The following is a 27503-nucleotide window of genomic DNA, read 5'->3' on the forward strand; positions in this document are numbered from 1 at the left end:
GGGGGGGGGGGGCAGGGGGGGACAAAATTCCCGGCTCCAAGGGGGGCCTGGCGCTGCAATCCCACCTGCCTCCATTGTCAACCGTCTGCCACCAGGCTGGGCCCCCTGCATTGAAATCACAGCGCCTCTCACCTCCGTGTGACAAACATCCGCAAGGCACAAGGAGGGAAGAGGGCCGAAGGGAGGCAATCTGCTGCCTGCTGCCTGCAGCACTTTCACACGGAGGTGAGAGGCGCTGTGATTCAATGCAGGGGGTCTGGCCCAGTGGCAGACGGAGGGGGGTGGGTGGGAGGGGGGAGCGGTGGCAGTGACCTCGGGGTGGTGGAGGGGGGAACGGAGGCGGCGACCTCAGGGGCGGGGCCCCGGGGGCAGCCTTGCCCCAGGCCCTGCCCAGTCTCTCGGCAGCCCTGCAGACGTGCATAGGGATGCACACCAAAACTGAAATTACCATAAGGTAACTCGGAATTGGCACACGTTGGGCGCGTAGGCGCTTATGCGGCTTAGTAAAAGGTCCCCATAACTGGTTATTATCCAGACACTGTCACAGTGACTGGTTTCTTTAGCTAGTTGACTTTTTTTTCTTCGGGGGGGGGGGGGGGGGAAACAAAAACCACTGGGGGACTAAAGAGGCAACCCCCCCCCAATCTCTCCAGTAGAGTAATGCTCAATAGCATGTTTACCAAAACCTAAACATGCTTGGTACTAGGTGTAACTCCCAACATCAATCTTTTAGAACACAGATGTTTAGTCCCCTTCTGAAATGAGGAATAAATGTCCATGAACTTTTCATGCCCTTCACCTGTCCAGACCATGCCCCCTTGTCATTTGCATACATTTGGGTTTGTTATGTACATAACCCAGCTTTGTAAAATGGGGACTTAGACGATTATACAAGATAAAACATTTAAGTGCCACTTTATATATGTATCAAATGTGAAGAGAGTTTGAAAATGAGGGCTGTCATCCCTCTTTATAAGTACAATAACAAAAATTCCTCAAATCATTTAAAAACCAATCTAGAAATGCCAACAATGACATGTGATCCACTGTCAGGTGACTTTTCGAAAGAGAAGGACGCCCATCTTCCGACACAAATCGGGAGATGGGCGTCCTTTTCTCAGGGTCGCCCAAATCATCATAATCGAAAGCCGATTTTGGGCATCCTCAACTCCTTTCCATCGCGGGAACGACCAAAATTCATGGTGGCATGTCGGCACCATACCGAAGGCAGGACTGGGGCGTGATTTAGAGATGAGCATCCTTGGCCGATAATGGAAAAAAGAAGGGCGTCCCTGACGAGCATTTGGCCAACTTGGTCCATTTTTTTCACGACCAAGTCTTGAAAAGGTGCCTGAACTGACCAGATGACCACCAGAGGGAATTGGGGATCACCTCCCCTTACTCCCCCAGTGGTCACCAACCCCCTCCCACCCCCCAAAAATATTTTAAAACATTTTTTCCAGCCTCTATGCCAGCCTCAAATGTCATACCCAGCTCCATCACAGCAGTATGCAGGTCCCTGGAGCAGTTTTTAGTGGGTGCAGTGCACTTCAGGCAGGTGGACCCAGGCCCATCCCCCCTACCTGTTACACTTGTGGTGGTAAATGTTGAGCCCTCCAACCCCCCCAAAACCCACTGTACCCACATGTAGGTGACCCCCGTCACCTCTTAGGGCTATGGTAGTGGTGTAGAGTTGTGGGGAGTGGGTTTTGGGGGGGGGTTTGAGGGCTCAGCACCGAAGGTAAGGGAGCTATGCAGCTGGGAGCAATTTGTGAAGTCCACTGCAGTGCCTCCTAGGGTGTCCTGTTGGTGTCCTGGCATGTGAAGGGGGACCAGTGCACTATGAATGTTGGCTCCTCCCATGACCAAATAGCTTGGATTTGGTCGTTTTTGAGATGGGCGTCCTCGGTTTCCATTATCGCTGAAAAACGGGGATGACCATCTCAAAACGACCTAAGGACGACCATCTCTAAGGTCGACCTAAATTTCATGATTTGGGCGTCCTCGACCGTATTATCGAAACAAAATGGACACCCATCTTGTTTCGATAATACGGTTGCCCTGCCCCTTGACAGGGCTGTCCTGCAAGGATGCCCTCATGAAAACTTGGGCGCCCCGTTCGATTATGGCCCTCTGTGTGCACCAGATATATCAAATTGGAAGAGACCAATTTGTTTATCTTGGCATGATAACTTTTTTCACCTGACAAACCTGGGGCAATGGAGGGTTAAGTGACCTGCCCAGAGTCACAAGGAGCTGCCTGTGCCTGAAGTGGGAATTGAACTCAGTTCCCCAGGACCAAAGTCCACCACCCTAACCACTAGGCCACTCCTCTGCTTTGCTTTGATTGCTGTTTCTTGATTGGCTGAACAGGATCCAGCCCATATTGACTGATGTGTTGTTTCTTCCCTGGTCCTGGATGAGTTCGTTACTGGTTCATGAAGTCATCATTGCTACCTTGCCTCTCTGTCTGTTGCACCTTTTCATTCTTATATTGCTGCCTATGTTCTGGATTTTCTGGTCCCTGTCCTGGGATTGATTGTGACCTCATTTCTGCCTTATGAACTGTTGCTAAAATACAGTTTCTCAATAAGCTAATACTGCATTGCACAGAATCCTTGAACTTTGTTTCCAGTTCTGGTAGCGGTCTCTCAGCTAGCAGTGAAACCTCAACTAGGACCCTCCTGCACAGGTTTCAATTCTACAAAACCTTTACCCACTTACCTAAAATATATGCGTTTACCTGAAAACCAGGATTACAGTGGGGGAAATAAGTATTTGATCCCTTGCTGATTTTGTAAGTTTGCCCACTGACAAAGACATGAGCAGCCATAATTGAAGGGTAGGTTATTGGTAACAGTGAGAGATAGCACATCACAAATTAAATCCGGAAAATCACATGGTGGAAAGTATCTGAATTTATTTACATTCTGCAGAGGGAAATAAGTATTTAATCCTCTGGCAAACAAGACCTAATACTTGGTGGCAAAACCCTTGTTGGCAAGCACAGCGGTCAGACGTCTTCTGTAGTTGATGATGAGGTTTGCACACATGTCAGGAGGAATTTTGATCCACTCCTCTTTGCAGATCATCTCTAATTCATTAAGAGTTTCTGGGCTGTCGCTTGGCAACTCGCAGCTTCAGCTCCCTCCATAAGTTTTCAATGGGATTAAGGTCTGGTGACTGGCTAGGCCACTCCATGACCCTAATGTGCTTCTTCCTGAGCCACTCCTTTGTTGCCTTGGCTGTATGTTTTGGGTCATTGTCGTGCTGGAAGACCCAGCCACGACCCATTTTTAAGGCCCTGGCGGAGGGAAGGAGGTTGTCACTCAGAATTGTACGGTACATGGCCCCATCCATTCTCCCATTGATGCGGTGAAGTAGTCCTGTGCCCTTAGCAGAGAAACACCCCCAAAACATAACATTTCCACCTCCATGCTTGACAGTGGGGACGGTGTTCTTTGGGTCATAGGCAGCATTTCTCTTCCTCCAAACACGGCGAGTTGAGTTCATGCCAAAGAGCTCAATTTTTGTCTCATCTGACCACAGCACCTTCTCCAATCACTCTCGGCATCATCCAGGTGTTCACTGGCAAACTTCAGACGGGCCGTCACATGTGCCTTCCAGAGCAGGGGGACCTTGCGGGCACTGCAGGATTGCAATCCGTTATGTCGTAATGTGTTACCAATGGTTTTCGTGGTGACAGTGGTCCCAGCTGCCTTGAGATCATTGACAAGTTCCCCCCTTGTAGTTGTAGGCTGATTTCTAACCTTCCTCATGATCAAGGATACCCCACGAGGTGAGATTTTGCGTGGAGCCCCAGATCTTTGTCGATTGACAGTCATTTTGTACTTCTTCCATTTTCTTACTATGGCACCAACAGTTGTCTCCTTCTCGCCCAGCGTCTTACTGATGGTTTTGTAGCCCATTCCAGCCTTGTGCAGGTGTATGATCTTGTCCCTGACATCCTTAGACAGCTCCTTGCTCTTGGCCATTTTGTAGAGGTTAGAGTCTGACTGATTCACTGAGTCTGTGGACAGGTGTCTTTCATACAGGTGACCATTGCCGACAGCTGTCTGTCATGCAGGTAACGAGTTGATTTGGAGCATCTACCTGGTCTGTAGGGGCCAGATCTCTTACTGGTTGGTGGGGGATCAAATACTTATTTCCCTCTGCAGAATGCAAATAAATTCATATACTTCCACAATGTGATTTTCCGGATTTAATTTGTGATGTGCTATCTCTCACTGTTACCAATAACCTACCCTTCAATTATGGGCTGCTCATGTCTTTGTCAGTGGGCAAACTTACAAAATCAGCAAGGGATCAAATACTTATTTCCCCACTGTAAATCCTGCATTGCTGACTGCATATCCAGTCTTTTTTTGCAAAGAAATGTTCTAAAGCAGGTTTGTCCAACCTACGGCCTGCGGGCCAGAATCCAGCCCACCAAGTGCTTTTTCTGGCCCTCGGAAGCTTGGTAACTCTTGTAGTGCTTATAACAGGATTCTTGCTTCCCCCACTGCAATTTGGCTCTCTGTGGCTCAAGCTTGCAGACAACCAGATCATGGTGGGGAAGCAGGAATCCCAGCCAAATCCAGGTGAGAGAAAGAAATTGGGTGAAGGTTGGGGGTAGAGGGGTACATGAGTGAGAGAAACTGGGTGAAGGCTGAGGTTATATAAGTGAGAGAGAAGACTGGGGGGGGGGGTGGTTTTTGAGCAAGCCTAGGTGAAAGCTGGGAAGGGGATGATGCACTGTCATATTTGCCACGATTTGACGAAACATGCGGCAAACAACGGTGCGTGTTTTGGCCCTGTGAATGTTACAAAATATAAAATGTGGCCACCCCAATAGAAAAAGGTTGGACAAGCCTGTTCTAAAGATTCTTGCCAGAGGAAAAATGTATTAGGATAAAAAATTGAAACCAATTTCTTCAGTAAGGCACACGTGTCTGTCACACAACATCAAACGTAAGGACCAATCAATTAATAAAAAAAAACATTTCAGAAAGTGTAGTTAGAATTCTCTTTCTTTTTTTTGTGCTAACTAATGTGGTGAACCCCCCCCCCCCCCCCAACTCCATTTCAAAACAAGTGGCTTTATTTCTGGTTACTCCTTGCAATAATTTTATATGAACATACACCATTTAAAATGTTTCATATGTGTTCATGCTGCTTTTGGTCTCCATTTCTCTTCCATTCTTTGTGACTCTGCATTATTTTTCTGTCCACTCTGTGTGTGCATATTTTCCCATAGGATCACTGCAGAGAGGCTAAACTTCCCCCACCTGCTGAGAAAAGGCTCCCGGACTTGGAAAGCCATCCATGCAACTGTTTGAGCAGATTGTTTTGCAACATTCTGGATTTAGGAAATCAGATGATCAGAGCAGAGGCGAAAAAAGAGGGAGAAAAGTAGAAAGCTTGACAGAGAAATATTTTTTTCAAACATGGGGAATTACAAAGAGGACTCAAATGATGGAGAGAAGACTGTCTATCTGAGAAAGAAAATTAACCTGGTGAGGGCCATCTCGCTGACCATTGGCACCATCGTGGGGAGTGGTATCTTCATCTCCCCCAAAGGAGTACTGAAAAACTCGGGCAATGTGGGTCTATCTCTGATCATCTGGCTCATCTGTGGCATTCTCTCCATGTTTGGTGAGTTTCTTTTCTAATTTTGTAGGGTGGAGGAGTAGCCTAATGATTAGAGCAGTGGTCTGAGAACCTGGGGAACTGAGTTTAATTCCCACTGCAGCTCCCTGTGACGTTGGGAAAGTTACCTGACCCTCCATTGCCCCAGGTACAGAATAATGATGCGCCTATAGAAAGCCCACCCTGTGCTCCAAAACATGGATTTTGTGACCCACTATTTGGGAAGCATCCTACAGCATACATTTATTACTTAGATTTGTAAACTGCCTAACTACAGGCTGTAGGTGAAATATATGACATTAAATAGAAAACGCACAGACATTGTAAAAAATTACATTTAAAAATTAAAACTGCCTTTGAAAATTTCTGATAAAATTAGCAGTTTAAAACAGGTAAAGAACCGTGTCTTACAACCGTGTCTTACTTAGAGATATATTCATCTAATGGGAAGGTATTGCTCATTTACTAGCATGGAAAAAATGTCAGTACATAATTTTTGTTCCAATATATTTTTATGTATTTAGTATTCAGCGTTTACTATAGCTCATGCCTTCCTAGTAGTAGTTAAGTTAAATTCAGATATAATATTTCCCTGCAGGGCCACCAGGGGGGGGGAGGTCAGGAGAGGCAAAATTCTCCGGGTCCGGCCTCCAAGGGGGGGGGGCTGTCTTTCTCCTCTCCTATTGGGAACTGGTCCCAGCACACTGGAGCAGGTGAAAGACAAACTGCGGCACCGAGCCCCGCTTGGAGACCGGGGAGGAGAAGATGCACTGACATAGGGGTGGGCCCCCCCATATCAGTGTGTCTGTGCATCAGCTCCTCCCTAGCCTCCAAGGGGGCCCAGTGCCAGGATATGGTGGCAGACCGAGAGTGAGTGGTGGCCCTGTTTCCCTGTTCTCAAAGGGCTTACAATCTAAGGGGTCCTTTTACTACGGTGTGCTTAGCACGCCAACAAAAGCGTAAACATGGGTGAAGTGTGGGCATAAACATGGGGAAGAGTGAGTGTAGAAATGCTAACCAAGTAGTATGTTCACATTACCACAAGATAACCACTTAAAAAGGAGGTGGTAAGTGCTCCGTGTTAATTTGCAGTTGCAGTGACTAATGACAGCATTAGCGCACACAATGCAAATATAAAATTAGAAAAATCCCAATTGTACTGCAATATTAGCTTAAATATTAACTCCACATATATGCATTCAATAATATCAACTGTAACATTTGTTGTATTTATTGAACTTTAACTCATTACATTCATGCACACACCGATAAAATCCCTCCTAAGTATTTTTCAGTAACAAATTCCCCAAAACCAGCTGCAATAATGTCCAACGCTGTATGTCCACCTGAAAGTGATCTTGTAATCTCAACGCAACAGCTTATTCAATTTATGCTGCCAAATCATTTGTCCATACAGCAATAATAAAACCATGTGAATTCGACGGGTGATAATCTTGCACTCTGAATGCACTGCCACATCCACGTTATCCATAATCTTTCACAGCAGCTGAGACAAAGTCCATCCAAGGCACATCTCTTAGTCGAACTCCATCTGGGTGCTTTCACACGTTCCAACAACAACTCAACATCTCTCTTTGGTATTTATTTTTATTGCATTTGTATCCCACATTTTCCCACCTTTTTGCGGGTTCAGTGTGGCTTACAATAGGAGTTAAATGTTGGAAATACAATTTGTTACATATTGGTTATGGATTATATCTTGCCTAGTTATGCGAAACAATCAAGTGTCGTTGAGAGTGTAACAATGGAGCACAAACAGTGAAACATTGGAAGGAAACAATGGGAGCTTAGAGGGCGAGAGGGGGCATAAAGACATATATATATCTTTCTGTGATTGAAGGTATGCATGATTGATATTACGAGAATGAGAGTTCCGAGGTGAATGTTTTTGCATTCATGGATAGTAGGTGGTCTTTATGTTTTGGTTCTTTCCGTAAATCTTTTCGAAAAGATGGGTCTTCAGTGATCTGCGGAAGGAAGCTTGCTCGTTGATTGTTCTTAAGTTGCATGGCAGTGTATTCCAGTATTGCGTGCTCATGTGAGAAAAGGTTGATGCATGTAGCGTTTTGTATTTCACGCCTTTGCAGTTGGGGAAGTGGAGGTTTAGGAAGGTCCGTGATCTTTTGGCGTTTCTGGGTGGTAGGTCTATTAACTCAGACATGTAGGCTGGGGCTTCGCCGTGGATGATTTTGTGGACTAATGTGCACACTTTGAAAGTGATGCGTTCCTTTAGTGGAAGCCAGTGTAGTTTCTCTCGTAATGGTTTTGCACTCTCATATTTTGGCTTTCCAAAGATGAGTCTGGCTGCCGTATTCTGGGCTGTTTGAAGTTTTCTCAGTGTTTGTTCTTTGCAACCTGCGTATAGTGAGTTGCAGTAATCCAGATGGCTGAGTACAGGGATTGTACTAGGCTTCGAAAGACGGATCTTGGGAAGTATGGTCTTATCCTTTTAAGTTTCCACATGCTGTAGAACATCTTTTTAGTTGTGTTGTTAGCATGAGTATCGAGCGTTAGGTGGCGGTCGATAGTGACTCCAAGGATCTTTAGCGTTTCTGCGATTTGAAGGTTCAGGTTTGGTGTGTTTATAGCTGTGAATTTCTTTGTGTTGTATTGGGAGGTGAGTATTAGGCATTGAGTTTTTTCTGCGTTTAGTTTCAGACGGAATGCATCTGCCCATGTGTTCATGATGTGTAGACTTTGATTGATTTCGTTGAGGATTTCGTTAATGTCTTGTTTGAAGGGGATGTATATTGTCACGTCATCAGCGTATATATATGGGTTGAGGTTATGGTTTGATAGGAGTTTTGCCAGCGGGATCATCATTAGGTTGAAGATGGTTGGTGAGAGAGGTGATCCTTGTGGAACTCCACATTCAGGTGTCCATGCCTTGGACGTGGTTGAGTGTGATGTAACTTGATACGAGCGCAGGGTTAGGAACCCCTTGAGCCAGTTCAGGACATTTCCTCCAATGCCGAAGTATTCAAGTATGTGTAGTAGGATTTCGTGGTCGACCATGTCGAAGGCGCTTGACATGTCAAATTGTAGGAGGAGTATGTTGTTCCCGGTTGCTATTATTTGTTTAAATTTGGTCATAAGGGTGACTAGTACCGTTTCTGTGCTTTGGTTTGACCGGAATCCGGATTGGGCATCATGCAGTATTGAGTGTTTGTTTAGATAGTTTGTGAGTTGTTTGGTTACCATTCCTTCGGTTATCTTGGTTTTAGTGGTATGGATGCTACTGGCCTGTAGTTGGTAATTTCGCTCAAGTTTTTCTTTGTGTCTTTAGGAATTGGGGTGAGTAAGATTTTTCCTTTTTCTTTTGGGAAGAGTCCATTTTGTAGCATGTAATTTACATGGTTTGTTAGGTCAATTATGAATTGTTGAGGGGCTGATTTCATGAGGCTGTTTGGACATGCGTCTAGTTTGCAGTTGGATTTGGCGTATCTTTTGAGAGTTTTAGAGATGAAGTCTTCTGATAGTGGTTCGAACTCGGTCCAGGTTCTGTCTGCTGGGTGTGTTCCTTCTTCTGGGTCTAGACAGTCTAGAAGAGTGGCATATTCTATTGTGCTGGCAGGTATTTTGTGTCGTAATAGTATAATTTTCTCCTTGAAGTACTTCGCAAGGCTGTCGACGTCTGGTATGTTTTTACCGTTGTTTGTGACTGGTGTGGTATCTAGCAGTTTGTTCACGAGGTTGAAGAGTTTATGTGTGTCTTTGTAATTTGGTCCTATTATTGTTTTGTAATATTGTCTTTTTGTTTGTTTTATGGTGTATTTGTATTTTCTCCGAAGTAATTTCCAGTCGTTTAGTGTTTGTTCGTCTTTCTTTTGTTCCAAGCTCGTTCTAGTTTCCTGACTTGTGTTTTAAGTTTTTTCAGCTCGTCGGTGAACCATGGGTTTGCTTTTTTCCTGTGTGATGTTCTGGTTTGGATTGGGGCGATTTTGTCTAATGTTGTTGTACATAGCTCATCCCATTCTTGGGGGAATTGGATGGTGTCAGCGTTAATATGGAGTTAATATTTAAGCTAATATTAGTCAAATAATATGGAAAGTTGATATATTGTGACTAAATAATGAACGTTTAACCCATTATTAGCTGTAATAAAATTTTACTACAATGGTAAAAATGGGCTTAGTATGTGGAGAAAATCCCATATTAGGCTGTGCTAAGCCCAGATTTTGCCATGCTTAGTAAAAGGGCCCCTAAGTTTGCCCCAGAGGCAATGGAGGGTTAAGGGATCCCTTTACCATGTGTGGGGAAAAAAGGACCCTGCGCTAGCAGCAGGGGCCATTTCTCCCGCACGCTAGGGCCATTTTTCTGCAGCCGGTAAAAGCCCCTCCCCGAAAAAATGGCCACATGAGACAACTCTTACCATGTGGCCACGCGATGGGGAGCCCTTACCACCATCCATTGAGGGGGCAATAAGGGTTCCCATGCTAGGGCAGCGTGTGGCAATACCCTATTACTGCTGAGGTATCGCTGTGCAAGCCATTTCCAGGGGTTTTCTTTATCCCTGGAAATGGCGCGTGCTCAGGGCAGGACTACTGCCGGCGGCCGCGTTGGGCTGGCGGTAGTCCCAGAAGAGCGAAGCAGTAAGCCCACGTTGGGCTTATCGACGCTCTGTAAAGCAGGGGCGTAGCCAGATGGCCAATTTTGGTGGGCCTGAGCCCAAGGTGGATGGGCATGGAATTTGTCTCCTCCCCCCGGCCCCACCCCTTCCCACCCACCCACCCGCCTGCCAACCCAAAATATTAAATACCTGAGATGGTAGGGATCCCTAAACCCCACCCCAGCTAAAGATTTCCTCCTCTTCGGGCAGCCAATGCTGTGGTAAATGGCAGCTGGCAGCGCTTGTCTTGAGCTGCCACTGCCACCAGCAGGCTATGCATGCATGAACACTGAGCATATGCAGCAGGGCCAATGTCGGCATCAACTCGAGACAAGACCTGCCGGCTGCTGTTTGGAAGAGGAGGAAATCTTAACTGGCAAGGTTTAGGGATCTCGGTCAGCCACAGTAACAGTGCCACAATTTTTGGTGGGCCTGAGTCCAAGATGGGTGGGCTCCAGCCCACCCAGGCCCACCTGCAGCTACGCCACTGCTGTAAAGGGCCCCTACGTGAGTTGCCCAAGGTCACAAGGACTATTAGTGGGATTTGAACCCGGGTCTCTCTGATTCACAGCCTGCTGCTCTAATCACCAAGGGGCCCTTATACTAAGCCGCGTAGGCGCCTACACATTGGAGTTACCGCCCGGTTACCATGTGGCCCTTGCGATAATTTCAATTTTGGTGGGCATCTGAAAATATTTTTTATTTTCTGGCGTGCAGCAGCTACACTGTCAAGTGGCATTTGACACGCGTAGACCGTTACCGCCCGGTTATCGCATGAGACCTTACCGCTAGGTCAATGGCTGGCGGTAAGGCCTCAGACCCAAAATGGGCGCGTGGAAATTTTAATTTTGCCGCACGTCCATTTTCGGCAAAAATTTTAAAAAGGCATTTTTTTTGTAAGTGCGCTGAAAATAATTCTGCGTGCGCCCAAAACACGCGTCTACACTACCGCAGGCCATTTTTCAGTGCACCTTAGTAAAAGGACCCTTAAGCTATTCCTCCACTCCTTTGTATATTGTTATGTACTGTTTTTAGCACATGCAAATACCGAGATTGAAATGTGTCAGCGCACTAGCGCAGACTGACATATTTGAGCATGTGCTAACATTTATTTATTTTGTTTATGCATTCTTGTATCCCACTGTTATCCAAAACAAGTTTTGGTTCAAAATGGCTTACAATTTACATTCTGGTAGTAAATTACAGTGATGATTTACAAATTAAGAAGCGGAAAGGACATCGGCAGCTGGTTTAGTTAGTTTAGAATTTTTTAAAGAGGTAGGTTTTCAGTTCTTTTCTGAACTGCATTTTTGTGATCTTTGGAACTGAGTTTTCACCATTTGGAACCTAGTAACAAAATCCAGCCATGTAGATAGACTTGTAGGTTATGTTTTTGCAGTTGGGTAGGTGAAGAAGTGGGCAGCCTCTAGTTTCAGGGATTGCGTTTCTTGGGGACAGTTCGATCATATCTAGCGTATATTCTGGAAACATACTAAATAATATTTTGTAAATGATGGTGCTAGCTTTGAAGATTAGTCTTGCCTTGATTGGCAGCCAGTGTATTATTTCGAGCAGTGGGATGGCTCTTTCAAAATTAAATGTTTGTTGTGTATCTTTTTATATTGTTTCTGATGGGGACAACAAATGATATAAAAATGGTTGATGTTTCCTTGTCATTTAAAATAGTATCCCCTCCCTACATAATGCATATTACCCTGTGGTATGAGGGGGTAGAGTAAAGGTGAGGGGGCCAGAGAGGGAGAAAAGATGATAGACTAGACAGGCAGTTGTTCATTATATGGAAGGATAAATCCTGAGGGTTGGAGTTTGGGGGGGGGGGGGGGGGGGGGGGTGGGGGGTGGGGGGGGGGGGGGGGGTTGGTCTGTGTGGCTTTGAGGGGTCTTCCTTTGGGGGAGGTCCTGTAGGGGTTGTGCTTTGGGGGATCTTCTATGTGGGGGGTGCTTAATGATGAGGGTCCTTTTCAGTGGACCTTGTGTTGCGTGGGAGGTTCTTGGTCGGGGATATCAGATCAATTAGGGGTACTGTCGAGTGGGGAGGGGAGGCCGGGTTGTGTTGCCACAGGTATTGTTTGTGCTGAGGTGTGCTTTACAGGCATCAGCAGATGGCACTATCTCCCAAGGCATGTAAAGAGGTCCGACGGAACTTCCCACTACTGCCGCGCCATCATATTGGCACTATAAAAATATATTTATTTTTGTAGCGCCGGAGTTTACCCGGTGGTAATTGGGCATGCCATGGGCTGCCTGGTTACTGCTAGGGTAGAGCAGAAGCCCTTACCGCCACCTCAATGGGTGGTAGTAAGGGCTCGCCCCCCCCCCCCAAAAAATGGCCGCGCAGCAAGTGCTTTACTTGCTGCATGGCCATTTCCTGCAGGAAAGAGAGACTTCCCTTTTACCTGCTGCGGTAAAAGGGGGTCTCGACGCATATGAAAAACACGCACCAACGCCAGCACAGGCCCCCTTTTGCTGCAGCTTGGTAAAAGGGGTCCTGAGCTGCTAAACTTTAATGGCCGACTAATGATTAATATCTTGCTACTGACTGGTAATTTCAGAAGGCTTTTTTTTTTCATGCATCATTTGTAGAGTAGGCCACATTTCCAAACTAAGATTTCCTTATTTAAAACTCTAAATATCGATTTTTTGGTTTAGGTGCCTTATCTTATGCAGAGCTTGGAACAAGCATCAAGAAATCAGGGGGACATTATATTTACTTACTAGAGACCCTGGGACCCTTGCCAGCCTTCCTAAGACTATGGGCTGAATTTATTATGATCCGGTAAGGAAACAAATTCACTTGAATAATTATGAGTTGCAAATGTTGTTTTGGGGAGGAGGAATATGAACATCATAAATCTCTTTTGCTTATAAATCTCTGCATCTTAGCATTTTTGCACGCCAGCACTCAGACTACAGTACATTTTTCAACATTTGTTCTAGAACTTTCAAACTAGTAGAGAACAAGAAAGAAGAAAAAAAGGTGATGGGGGACAATGTGGACAATCAAGGATAGGTAAACCTCGTCCAAGCGCGGTTGCACATGAAACAGTCAGGTCAATGTCTGAAAAGACATATTTACTAGCAGTTGGTAAACATAAAGTCCATTATCTATAGATTTTTTGAAGCTACACAGATAACGCCAGGGTGAAATCTAACCAATTTACCATTTGTGAAGTTGAAAAATGTTATGTAGTCTATTTTTTGTGCCAAAAGGGAAATAAGTGTACATTACTTAGGTAACATGCGTTACTTGTGATTTTGTGCGTAAAAGTCAGAGTTAGCAAAATTCTTCCTTCTTTAGTACATCTTTATAGCTGAACTGAGTCAAGCTTGGTAACTAAAGTATCCACCTTTCTGTAAATATGCAGATTCAAGATGAGCATCAGTAGTTCAGGATTATTCAAGTCAAATCGTAAATGACTCAGATTTAGGCAATCCCACTTGTACTTTGGCCCAGATGCATCAACCATACGTTAAAAAATCAAAAACGTAAAAGTCCTTACCGAATTTGAAAAAACGAAGAATGCACTAAAAACAGAAGTCCCAAATGTTCGGTTCGGTATTTGAAAGTCAAATGCATTACAAAAGTGTAATCCCCGTCGTTAATCTGCCCGTAAAGCACGCGCAGAGTAGCCAAGCGTTATGCTGGCTGCTCTGCGCATGCCACAAATGTCAAAACCCACAACAAAAAAAAACATTGAAAATAAAAGGGGCAAAGGCGCTCGTCAGGATCGTCCTGTATGGACGCCCTTGCCCCCCCCCCTCGAGGTCGCCGCTGCTCCCCGCTTCCGCATGTATTAAATAAAAATAAAAACAAAAAACCAAAGTTTAGCAGCCTCGGTCCCCCTCCCTTCCTCTCTCTGTTTTTCTCCTTCTCCCACAGCTCCGCCTCCCGCCATCCTCTGCCCCCGTGCCCCGCCCCCCTGAGCTCATCGCCGCCGCTCCCCCCCTCTACTACTGGACCCCCCCCCACTTTACCGGCCCCCACGCACCTCTCACCTCTGTGTGAAGGCGCTGCACGGGCAAGAACAGCTGATCGGTGATCAGTGCTGCCTTCTCCGACGTCCCTCTGTTCTTCCTGGGCCAGCCCTCCTCTGACGTGCCACATGCCAGCTTGGAATTTTAAGATGCAGGGGGAAGCGGGGAGATGACAGCTCAGGCCTTAACGACAGCTCTGACCTGACGTTAAATATTTCACGGTAAATGAATCGGTGCACTCGTCGGTATGGTTAATGCATTCCGAATCGCCCACATTTCAATGGTAGTTACTCGTTTGCATTCCGTTTTCGTTAGCTGCTAGCGTGGTCAGAAAATGGCCTTTAATGCATGCTACGTTTCAAAATTTCCTCATTAAAGGGTCGTTAAAGTTTAATGCATCTTGCCCTTTGTCCCAGTTTTACTTCTGTTGCCCGAATCCCATCAGCTCCTCCTGGTTTGGATGGTATTCAGAGTTAGTCTGAATTGATTTGCCTGTGCCTGAAAAGGAAACTTGGAAGTTTGTATGTTTTTAACAGATCCTTAAGCATGTTTACTGAGTTGCAGCGGATGAGACAGTAGGGTCCTAGACATGGAGTTTGGCTGACACATAGCTGTGGAATGTGAGCTGGAGACATAGAAAAACATGCAGAAATAGTGTTGAAACGATATAGAAAGTAAAAAAAAAAATGACAGCAAAGAGAGCCTGGTGCAGTTAATGTTTTCTTGCACTGTAGGCCGTAAGTACATGCTGACTAAACGGAGCAGTTCACCGCTGAACATCTGGATTCTGTGTTCTTGCCTCCCTTAGCAGAATGAGATCATGGACACAACAGAGACTCTGAGGAACTAGTAAAAAAGATGATAATACTCTCGAACTACAAGGTTTTTTCTATTTAACGTTTTCCTTTTTCTTTCTTAACACTTGACCAAGAGGTTTTGCTTCTTTAGGTTCCCAAATCAATTAAAACTAGTTTTACTACTCTGCAGTGCAATGATTCTTCAATTGCATCTACTCAGAAATTTTTTGTCCATTTCTTTAAGTGTCTGCCCCATCCCACTAGTACAACCATTGCCACAAAAATCCTTTACCAAGGGGCCATAGACACCTCTTTAATCTAATGTGTGGGTCTAGCCATAATGTTCTAGCACTGTGCAATGGCTGCCTATCCAGCAAACCCACTCTCTACCATAATTCCAATTCCAGCTGACCTGAAAAGTAACATCTGGATCCATGCTGGCCCACTTTGAAGGGCCCTTTTACTAAGCAGCGCTAAAAGTAGTCTGTGCTATCTCCAGCATGGGTCTTTCCATGAGCTATGGCAACTTTTAGCGCTGCCGGGAAATGGCCAATTTTCCTATTTCTTCAATAATTTTCCCATTAGCGTGAGGCCATTACGGCGTGAGCACTTACCAATATCTATTTTGTAGGTGGAAAGGGCTCACTTGCTAATTGGTTAGCACACGGCAATGTAGCTGTGCTAATTGATTAGCACAGAACATATCTACTCTCCACCCCCAGACCTGCCCCAACACTAAAAAAATAAAAACTATTTTTTAGCACATGGGTAGTGCATGCACGTGCAAAAACTACTGTAAGATGCCTGAGCACGCCCCATGGTGGTGCATTATAACCTGCAGTAAGCACGCATTAATGCTTATTACAGCTTAGTAAAAGGACCCCTTAAAGAATAATCCATACCAGTGGAGTAGCAAGGGCAGCTGCCACCCGGGGCGGTTTGCCACTGCGCACCCCCCCCCCCCCGAGTGCAGCACAACACCCCCCTCGGTGCATCGATACCCCCCAGGTGCAGCATGACACCCCCCTCGGCACATCAACCCCCCCCCCCCCCCCCACCCGGAGTGCATTCTTACCTGCTGGGAGCTGCGTCGGTTCCGCTGGTTCCCTGCTCTCTCTGCCTCGGAACAGGAAGTAACCTGTTCCGGGGCAGAGGGAGCAGGGAACCAGTGGAGCCGACACCCCCCAGCGGCATGCACCCGGGGCGGACCGCCCCTCCCCCCCCCCTTCCTACGCCACTGATCCATACCTAGAGTAATGGTGGAGAATATTTTAGAAAAGTAATCATAGACCAGTGAGGTGTTCTGGAGAAGGGACAAAGCTACATTCTATTAAAAAAATACATAGAATAATTATTGTTTTTTCTTTCTTTTCCTGTCTAGCCCTGCTAACATTGCTGTTGTATCCTTGGCTTTTGGACGTTACCTAATTGAGCCTCTCTTTCTGCCATGCCATGCACCAGCCATCGCTGTGAAACTAGTCACATCTCTTGGAATCTGTGAGCAATTAGATAACCTATGGTTAGAAAGCCTAAAGAATGCATCTATGGACCACCGTCTTGATCAAATATCAAGGATGATGCTTTAATACCAGCAGAATGTTAAATGCAGCTACCCTGCTGATGCTTCAGAGTCAAATAAGTCTTTGTAAAGGAAAGCAAAATGCTTGTCTCCCAAGCATGGGACCGGGGTCAGGAATTTTCATCTCTGAGGCTTATCTCCCATTCTGGGAGTAATGTATAAAGGGCTTGTTATGCATAAAGCCCTTTTTCTGTCAATAAGCAGGATTGAGTGAGGCACACAAGTAGGTGATGTCATCCGATGGCACCATGGCAGAGCTGCTCTCCCGGAGCTCAGAACTTTAGTGCAAATTTCTAAGCCTGCACAGCCTTCTCGTGTACAGCAGTCTCCTTAACTCCTCAGTTTTGTTTCTTCTGCTGTACCAAATGGACATAAAACAAAGCTCTCCTGTGTAGTTTGATCTTCGATGTTGCTTTTCATCAAGTCTCTTATAATTCTTCTCATGTGCCATATCACCAAGTTGGGTGTTTGTCCATGCCTAAAGTACAGCAGAAAAGTTCAAAATTTCAACAAGCACACCAAATGCCTCTTGTACCTCAGTCGTGAACATGACCAAATGGACTGTAAACAGTGAGCTTGAATGTCACCAAAAGCATGAAGAGATTGTCTCAATAGAGAGACTTTAGATACCTCAAAGAAGTTGCTCTCTAAAAAGGCTATTTCTTCACAGAAACCACCTACTTCTACATAGACCAGTTGAAAATCTTGCATGGAAAAGCCTTCACATCTCTCAGTGCAGTGGCCCTAAAAGTCCTGCACATGAAAGCAGCAGGGACCTTAGATGTTTCATGGACTTGGTCATTTGTTTTAATGCCTATTCTCCAGTTCCACTCATACCAAAGAAACTACACAATTCCATCCAAGCCACAAGTGCGGTGATTCTCACAGCACCCCACTGGCCTTGACAGAACTGGTTTCTCTCCCCTTCACGACCTTGTAGTTCCGCCTGCCCACAAGTCGCTTCAGTTCCCAGCACTGAGCTCTCGACAGCAAGGCTGACTTCTTCATCCAGACCTCAAGTCAATTAGGCCTCATGCCTGAAATGAATAGTCTCTAGTATCTATTCTTGGCATTCCTTGAACTATGAATTGCAGTATATTCCCTCAAAATATAAATGCTTAAAAATATACTTTCCTATTTATTTTTTATTTTTTATTATTTTACATTATTGGCTGTTGAATTTTACATTTTGAAGCAGTGATAGGCCTAACCTCTGCCGTTACAGTAAATTCCCCCTGAGGAAGATGAAGAAGGTGAAATGAGGGTCCACGTTGGGGTTCTATTGTCCCACAATTCCATTCATCAAGCACTGCAAGAATCAGGGAGACACATAGACTGTGAGAGACTGAGATGGACACTTTGATGATAGTCATGTAAGTGCCTCTTTCTATTCATTTTTATGATATCATATTGGAGCCATTTGATAAGCTAACCTTGAAAAGTGAGATGATGGAAATTGACTGGCCAGAATTTGATGATTTTTTTTTGCCTGTATAATTCTAAGCACGTGTTCATATTTTTTTTGCGTTTATATTGATTTGACAGTAATATTAAAATCATTTTTAAAATACAAGATTATTTTAAGCATTTATATTTTGAGTTGATATACTGTAATTCCTGGACCTAGTATATATAAATTGGCTTTTGGAAGGTTCCAGGATTATTTATTTTGATTTATAAAAAAAAAAAAACCTTAAGGAGAATTTCCCCATTTTTTTTTGTTACATTTGTACCCTGTGCTTTCCCACTCATGCAAGCTCAATGGGGCTTACATGGGAGCAATGGAGGGTTAAGTGACTTGCCAGAGTCACAAGGAGCTGCCTGTGCCTGAAGTGGAATCAAACTCAGTTTCCTTGGTTCCCCCGGACCAAAGTCCACCACCCTAACCACTAGGCCACTCCTCCACTGTTGCTAACTATTTGAGATTCTATATGGAATGTTGCTATTCCACTAGCAATTCCATGTAGAAGTCGGCCCTTGCTGATCACCAATGTGGCCGCGCAGGCTTCTACATGGAATGTTGCTAGTGGAATAGCAACATTCCATGTAGAATCTCCAATAGTATCTATTTTATTTTTGTTACATTTGTACCCTGCGCTTTCCCCTCTCATGGCAGGCTCAATGCGGCTTACATGGGGCAATGAGGGTTAAGTGACTTGCCCAGAGTCACAAGGAGCTGCCTGAAGTGGGAATCGAACTCAGTTCCTCAGGACCAAAGTCCACCACCCTAACCACTAGGCCACTTCTCTTTTTTTTTTTTTTTTTGGGGGGGGGGGGGGGGGGGGGGAGAATGACATCTTGATAGCTGCTCAGTAGCCTTCCACTTAGAAGAACTTACAATTTCATGTGGAGAAGGTTTTTAATCTGGTGCTTTATTAATAGCCATGACCTAGTCTGCTGTTGACAATTCTACAGTATTAATACCATTTATATTATCTTGGGCTTCAAACCTCTTCTATCAGACTTCATCTTAGTACAGTGTCGGCTTACCATTCACTACAGCTTCACGATTGCAGCTGGTCATGCACTTGATGAAAGGCTGACTTCTTGTAAAATGTCTTTTACAAAAGTCCCCCTTACCTTGGGACCTGAATCTAGCCCTCACTTCACTCACGATGTCCCTCAAGCTACTTGGAAAGTACCGTTTCTCATAGCTGTCATCTCAAATAAGAGTTAGTGAGCTTTAGTCATTGGTAACATATGGTCCACATACCCCAATTCCACCAGCACAAAGTCGTGCTTTGGACACATTCCAAGTTTTTTGCCAATGACGGTGATGCCTTTCCATCTAAATGAAGAGAGAATGGTTCCCGCTTTCTGTCTGAAGCTTTGTTCAAATTCTCGACAGAAGGCTCTTTATGCTCTAAATTGTATACAGGCTCTTGCCTGCTACTTGAGCATAACTGCTTCATTCAGGAAGTCAGTTCAACTATTTATTTCATTCACTCTATGTAGAACTAGATGCCCAGCACTGAAAGGAACCTTAGCAAACTGGCTGGCCTTTTGCATACAATTCTGCTATGAACAAGCATGTATTCCTCTCTTCTCCAAGGTCAAATCTAATCAAATTAGAGCAACAACTCTTACAGAAGCCCTCTTGTATCTATAAGGCAACTACTTGGTCCTCTCTTCTACTTGGACCAGGCTTCAGCATGGGAAAGTACCTACAGTCAAGTGGTGCTGCCCAATCTGTCCTTGTCAACTAACAGCTCTTACATTTCACTGGGTGGACTCCTCCAAGGACTAAGACAATACTTGTGTGCCTGACTCAATCCTGTTTGTTGATGGAAAATGCAACATTACTCATCTGTAGCAGGTGTTTTTCATAGTTAGCAGAATTAATAGGGCACATATTTCCTCCCACCAACTTCAGTTTTGTCCAACTTGAGGGGACCATGTGCATGGGAAAGACTGCACACACTCTGTACTAAAGTTCTGAGCTCTGGGATAATAATCCTGGTACCACTGGATAATATATCCTACTTGTGAGCCTTCTCAATCCTACTCTCTGTGGAAAACACCCAATATAGATGAGAAGCTTTGCTTTATTTAACATCATCATGAGTACCCTTTATTTATGTATTTATAATAACATTTGTATCCCGCATTAGCCCAGAGTTCAGGTTCAATGTGACTTATAATTTAGTACATACTTATTATAGTTGTAAATCTTCTGATAACGGAAAAATGTTGAGCACATCTTCTATATGTGGCCATAGAAACTTTACAAAAATTAGTTTATGAATTATTTTATAAGGTTGTATTATATAACAAACATCAAATTATAAGCAGTTATACAGGATAAACTCTGAATCAGCATTTTGTATGTAAATGGTTATTCCTGTCTTCCATTATCTTGTTGCAGGAACTTTTTGAAAAGAAAAGTTTTTAATAATTTCCGAAAGCCACGGTAATCATGCATAGATCTAACAGCCCTTGGAAGAAGATTCCACCAATTAGTACATTGATAGGGGAAGTCAGCAGAGACGACAGTTTTGTAAACAATCTTTTTACAATTGGGATGATGAAGAATTAGGAATTCTCAGGATCTAGGGATGGAATTACACGTAGGGAGGTCAATCAAAGGGAGCATATAGTCAGGGGACATACCATAGATAATTTGGAATGTAAAGACACATATTTTGAAGGCAACCCTGGCTATGTTCCTTCATTAATCCCTGTTAAACAGTTTTCACTGATGCCTTCAGGACATGCTTCACCTGTTTCTACAGGACTGTCACAATTTCTTTCTGTGGCACAAACCTTTTGGGTTTAGGGAATTATTTTTAATACCACCTTATCTTTTGAACCACAAATTAACAATGTAGTATAGAAAATATTTTTTAAACTAAGGCAGCTAAATTCCATTTGGTCCTATTTTTTAGGAATCGTTTCGCATTGCTGGTACATGCGTTTGTATTGTCGCAGTTGGATTACTGTAATTCAGTTTACGTAGAATTGCCCCAGAAACAGTTGACTAGATTGCAACTTCTACACAGTACCACTGCTAAGTTGATCTTTGGACACCATAAACATGGTAGAGTTACCCCATTGCTGAACGAGCTACACTAGTTACCGGTAAAAGCCAGGATACTGTATAAGATATTGTGCCTGGTTTTTAAGTCTTTAAATGGTCAGGGTTCTGTTTACCTATATGATTTGTTGAAACGTTCTACTTTTCTTTTGACATCTAGAATTAAAGAACGTAATCTTCTTATATACCCAGCCATTAAACATAGAATATCTAAATGTAACCACGAACGCTCATACTCCTATCAGGCAACTCGTTTCTGGCACTCTTTACCATCAGATCTAAGATTAGAAATTCCTATGGTTTATTTCATAAGAATCTTAAAACATTTTTGTTTCATGAATACTTAGTAGTAGATGCTGTGTAATTGACCTGTTTATGTTATATTGATCTATGCAAATTGTATCTGTAATTATGCAACTGTATGTTTAAGCATTATTGTTGTACACTGTTTTGGACCCATTTGAGGAAATTAGCGGTATATTAAGCGCCAGATTAGATTGGATACATGAGTAAATGGGCTTTTCTAAAATAAAACCCCAGGGTGGCATGTGAAAAATATGCATCGTACCAAGAAGGTCTGCACTTTTACCTGACCTGCATATAAGTGAGTGTTCTGGACAGGTATTTGCGTGGAACATGGTTGGCATCATGAATTACGTGTGTTGTTTATTAGGTAGGTGCCAAACATGACACCTGCTCCTGAGCTTTAATCTAGTCATGATTTTTTCTTGGTTTATGTTTAGTATTTTATAAAGACTTGCAGGCACCAATGGGGGTAATATTCAGCAGGCAGTAGTCAGTGGAAAAGTAACCATTTAAGTGAAACTGACCAAAGGACTTCTATTTCTGCGGTCCTATTTGGCTGGTTAACTGGTTAAGGGGTGAAAATTAGCACGTATCTGGTTAAATGCTAACTCTGCCCCAGACCACCCACACAGTAGCTGGTTTTGGATTTAGAAGTTAGAGGAGAAGTTAGAGTGGCATTATCTGGGTAAGTACTGCTGCAGATTCCCTTGAGACCCACTCGGTGCCAGTTAGCCGAGCAAAAGGATCTCTTAGAGGCCTTTTTACTAAACTGCAGTAAAAAGTGGCCTGCGGTAGTCTGGATGCCTGAATTTGTCACACGCTAGCCAATTTTTTTACCATGACTGGGAAAATGGGCTTTTTTTTGTGGGCCGTTAAATGGCCATGCACTAAAATTAGCACACAGCTATTTACTGCCTGAGTACTTAATGCCAGCCATTGACCTAGTGGTAAGGGCTCACGCGCTACTTATGCAGTAATCAGTATGTGCTAATGTGGCTAACATGCTGATTATCGCCAGGAATGCCCTCCCCCCCCCCCCCCGCCACGGTAGAAATTAGAAAAATATTTTCTACTGCAGGAAATAGCTTGCGCTAATTTTGAAATTAGCACTGGGTGCCTGCGCTACCCAGGTGGTAGTGTCGAGTTGGCACGTGCTAACTACTTGTTGGCCCTAACACAGCTTAGTAAAAGACCCACTTAACTAGTTAACTGGCTGTGAATATCGCCCCTTCGTGTCTTTATAAAATACACTCTCAGCCTACTTCAGGGGCGTAGCCAGACCTCGAGGTGGGAGGGTGCCAGAGCCCAAGGTAGGGGGGCACATTTTGGTCCACCACCCCACCGCTGCCCCCCCTCTGCTTCCTCCCCCCCTGCACCGCCTGGCTGCCCTGCTGCTCCCCACCCACTGCTGGCTGTGTAATATATATTATTATCAGGGCTTTTTTGAGGGGGTAATTGGGGGTACTGAGTACTGGAATCTTTTCCATTGTCTGCTAAAATTGACCCATGATCCACAAGTTTTAATGAAAGAGGTCAGGCCCTACACACCAATTCTGCCTTGTCATAGATTCTGTGACTGGTTGCAGGTGGTCTGTCTATTGTGGATTGGGTCCCTCAGCGATCGCCCCATCCCTGAAGGGTGGCCTGGCATATGAGTACCGGCACCTTTTTCGATAGAATAAATGCACTGATTATTATGAACTAATGAATCTCCTGAGTATGTGCTTCTCTGATCAGAGCAGTGACAGCAGGTGACATCTAAGGCACTAAGCCAGCGCATAGGCTACAACGAATAGGAGGAAAGATTTTTTTCATTCAACGAATATTTGAATTCTGGAACTTGTTGCCAGAGGATGAGGTAACAGTGGTTAGCTTATCTGGGTTTAAAAATGGTTTGGACAAACTCCTGGAGGAAAAGTCCATAGTTTGCTATTGAGAATAGACTTATTATAGAGGGCAGCAGGGTGATTGCAGGTATGGAGTGTAGAAAAAACAAACAAACAAAAAACAAAATTCAAAAAACATCATAAGGTGGCAGAAGGACGTTTTTCTCTCAAAAACATCCAAGTTGCGATTTTCAACACCCCAATTTTAGACATTTTGCTACACAGTTTGTCCAGATTTCAAGGGGGCATGTTGGAGGCGAGTTTTGAGTGGGACATGGGCGGCACCAAAAAATTGATGGTTTTCTGCAATAATAGAACAAAATAAAAACATCTAGGACCAAAATGAAGATGTTTTTGGATAGACATTTGTCAATCAATACTGTCTCCAAAAGATGCCCTAAATGACCAAATGACTACTGGAGGGATTAAGGTATAACCCCCCTTACTCCCCCAGTGGTCACTGACCCTCTCCCACCCCACTAAGAGTGAAAGAAACAATATATATCTGGCTATAAGACAGCTTTAGATGTTATGACCAGTCCTATTAGAGCAGCAAGCAGGTCTCTGGAGTAGCCTAGTGGTCAGTGCAGTGGACTGCAGAGAAGGGGACCCAGGCCCATATCTCACTCTAACTGGTACACTTGTGATGAAAAGTGTGAGCAGTGGCGTTCCTAGGGGGGCGGACACCCGGGGCGGCGCCCCGCCCCCCGGGTGCAGCACCCCCCCCCCCCGATGCAGCGCGGACGCCCCCCCCCCGCCAAAGCACCCCCCTGGCGAAAGAAACCCCCCCCGGGTGCACACCGCTGTGGGGGGTGCCGCAGCGCGCGCCTGCTCAGCGTTGGCTGAGTTGGCGCGTTCGCTGCAGCCTGCAGCTCCCTCTGACCCGGAACAGGAAGTAACCTGTTCCGGGGCAGAGAGGGAGCTGCAGGCTGCAGCGAACGCGCGAACTCAGCCAACGCTGAGCAGGCGTGCGCCGTGGCACCCCCCAGCGGTGTGCACCCGGGGCGGACCACCCCCACCGCCCCCCCCTTGGTACACCACTGAGTGTGAGCCCTCCAAAACCTACCAAAAACCTACTGTACCTACATATAGGTGACACGTGCAGGCATTAGGGCTATTGTAGTGGTGTACAGTTGGGTACAGTAGGTTTTTGGTGGGTTTTGGAGGGCTCAGCATACAATAAAAGGGGGTAACGGTGAGATGTATACCTCAGACCTTTTATGTGAAGTCCACTGCAGTGCCCCTTAGGGTGCCCCACTGCTCTGCTGGGATGTTTGTGTGGCTAGTCTACGAAGAATGCTGGCTCCTCCTATATCCCAATGGCTTGTTTTTGTTCATTTTTCCCTTGGATTTCTTTTTTTGTGGAAAATTGACCCAAACGTTAGATGCACTGAGCACAAAAATATCTAGCAAATGGCCATTTTCAAAACACAAGTTGGGATGTTTTTCTGGTTTGGCCATGTTGCGACTGGATTTTTGGACATTTTCCCCAAAATGACCAAAATTGGATTTAGGAGTCATATCGAAAATACTCCTCAATACCTTTTATTATGTCATGGGTGCTAATGATAAATGTTATGTAATAAGTGATGAAACCCTTCCGTGTGACAGATGACTCCAGTGACCAATATTCCTAGACTTGATGACCTGTGTTGAAGAGGTTGGAGACTGAGAAGCTATGGTACAAATATGGGAGTTGAGGAAATGCATGATGTGTATAAAGGGAAGATAAATGGCTCATGTCCTGTGAATACTGCCCTCTTATGAGTGAAAGTTGTGGAATACACATTGGCTTGCATGGCAATAGTTATTTAGATTAAGCTTTTGCCTTTTCATTAGTAGCTCAAGACAAAGTTGCATTCACATATAGTTGGTTTTTCCCTGTCCTCAGAAGGCTCATGATCTAAAGGGTCTATTGGTATAAGTTATGACCCCAAGACAAGTTAAATAATATGGAGCTGCAAAGCATCTTATTAAGCAAAATGATTTATGCAGCATGCAGTAAACTTTACAAACTGCATTGTTCAAGGAAAGTTAAAATCACCTTGAGGTGATAGAATATTTTCCCTGGGAGACCTCAATGGGCTAGGAATTAGAAGGAAAAAAAAAGCCCCCGGCCCTCTGATCCCTTTTAAATAAAATGATCCTCCCCCAGATCTAGCCTCTACCCCTTATTCCCTATTCTTTTTTGAAGTATCAAAGTCCTCATAGAACCCACTACCCACCTCAATCCCTTTAAAAACTATCAAAGCCTCCCATGAACCCACTCTCTCATTCTCAATCCCTCTAGAAAAATCAAAGTCCTCCTCAGTCCTGGATTACCCACATAAACCTTGGCACCTACCAGAGCACTCTGTGTGTGGTAGGAGGGAGAAGCTGTCCCCCAGTTACTTCTGCCCTGGCAATTCCTTCTAGGAAAATGGGGCTCACAGACCGCTAGGAGAAGTCTTATTTGGCAACCTGACCCCTAGTAGCAGCAACGCAAGTCTTGCGTTGCTGCAACTAGAGGTCAGGTTGCCAAATAAGGAAGGGCTTTTCAGACTGTCCTGGTGACCCTAGAGCCAGCTGGAGTCACCACGTGAATATGCCATGAGAAAAAATGGCATACTTTGGAAACCTAGTAGATGCAGATTAAGGTTTAAACTGTTTTATTGACGATATGCACACTACAAGTCAACTTGGAGTATTCATACATCATGGATCAATATACAAATCAACATTCCAGCAACATATTCAACACCGTCAAACACTTTTTCCATTTTTACTCCCCCCTCCCCTCTTTACAACTTTTATTTCCAGCGAGTGTTAACATTAAATGTCCATTATCACTGACATCACACGCTTTAAAATAACTCGTTAGATGAAATAGTACATATCATAAAACACCAAAAGTATCTGAACATCAAAGCTCTGGAGCAATGCCAAGCTTTATTGATATACACCTAACTCAACCCCTCCAGCCCCCCTCCCAATACCTCACCCCCCCCCCCCCCCATGCTTCCCCTCTTCCCCTGCAAGCAGTATATGGCTCTAGCCTAAATCTACAACTCCAGGCTACCTTCATTCCCCCAAGATGCAGATTAATCATATTCATTGAGGTCAATATTCAGATAATTTCTCTGGGTAACTTTGGAATTTACTCAGACCAGTCTTGAATTTTCCACTCCCAAAGACAAGTTCATTTTTTGTCTAGACAGCTAAGGTTAACTGGTTAAATTATGGCAGGGGCTGGGATCACTGTAAAACCTTTAACCGATAGTGCTGATATTTGGGGTTATCCGTCCGGTTAAAATTAACCAGTTTAGTCTGGTCATAAGAATACCTGAGTTAAAGTTATCCGGTTAACTTTTAACTAGATATTCAGATGACTGGTTTAACAGCTGGTTTGTTTAATTGGAAGTTAATGGGATAAATTAGCTGGTTAATGTTAAACAAATGTGTTGCGTCTCAGCATCAGGCCCACTGAAAACCAATTAGATGTTGGGTCATGAAGACTGCTCTGGGGAGACCTGAAGCTAAGGCATTAGCCATTTGTTATTTGACTATAATGAGTTTATTCCTGCATGAATATGAGTATGGTAAAAATACTTACGCAAGATAAATTTTGTTTCTGATTCCTTCCCCCAGCGTTAATAATTGCCTTAAATTGTTGGAGTGTCAGCTGGTCTGCAAATATCCAGACTGCTTTTGCTGTACTCAAAATGATAGCAATTGCATTGATTATTGTCCCTGGGATGATGGCTCTGGGTGCAGGTAAGAAAAACTACTACTACTACTACTACTACTTGACATTTCTATAGCGCTACTAGAGTTACGCAGCGCTGTACAATTTAACAAAAAAGGGGGGGGCAGTCCCTGCTCAAAGGAGCTACAATCTAAAGGACGAAATGACAAGTTTGGGGTAGTCTGGATTTCTTGAATAGTGGTTAGGTGCCGAAGGCGACATTGAAGAGATGGGCTTTTAGCAGGGATTTGAAGATGGGCAGGGAAGGGGCCTGGCGTATGGGCTCAGGGAGATTATTCCAAGCATGGGGTGAGGCGAGGCAGAAAGGGCGGAGCCTGGAGTTGGCGGTGGTGGAGAAGGGTACTGAAAGGAGGGATTTGCCTTGAGAGCGGAGGTTACGGGT

The 27503-nt window shown here is 44.5% G+C and overlaps 1 protein-coding gene across 2 annotated transcripts in view; it reads left to right on the forward strand.

Moving 5' to 3' along the window:
- The first annotated feature begins 2504 nt into the window (after nucleotides 1–2504).
- The window catches only part of LOC115477957 (cystine/glutamate transporter-like), a 58538-nt gene continuing 33539 nt past the window's right edge, over nucleotides 2505–27503 (forward strand). The window contains exons 1-5 of one of the 2 annotated variants that reach the window (XM_030215116.1): nucleotides 2505–2692; nucleotides 5258–5655; nucleotides 12949–13075; nucleotides 16453–16568; nucleotides 27004–27129. In XM_030215116.1, the coding sequence (XP_030070976.1) occupies nucleotides 5448–5655; nucleotides 12949–13075; nucleotides 16453–16568; nucleotides 27004–27129 (577 nt within the window). In that variant the 5' untranslated portion in view covers nucleotides 2505–2692; nucleotides 5258–5447. Of the gene's footprint in view, nucleotides 2693–4530; nucleotides 4602–5257; nucleotides 5656–12948; nucleotides 13076–16452; nucleotides 16569–27003; nucleotides 27130–27503 lie in introns of those variants that run through there. The other variant, XM_030215117.1, reaches the window with a different exon arrangement.

This window comes from Microcaecilia unicolor, chromosome 9 (genome assembly GCF_901765095.1).
Source record: "Microcaecilia unicolor chromosome 9, aMicUni1.1, whole genome shotgun sequence".
Lineage (NCBI taxonomy): Eukaryota > Metazoa > Chordata > Amphibia > Gymnophiona > Siphonopidae > Microcaecilia > Microcaecilia unicolor.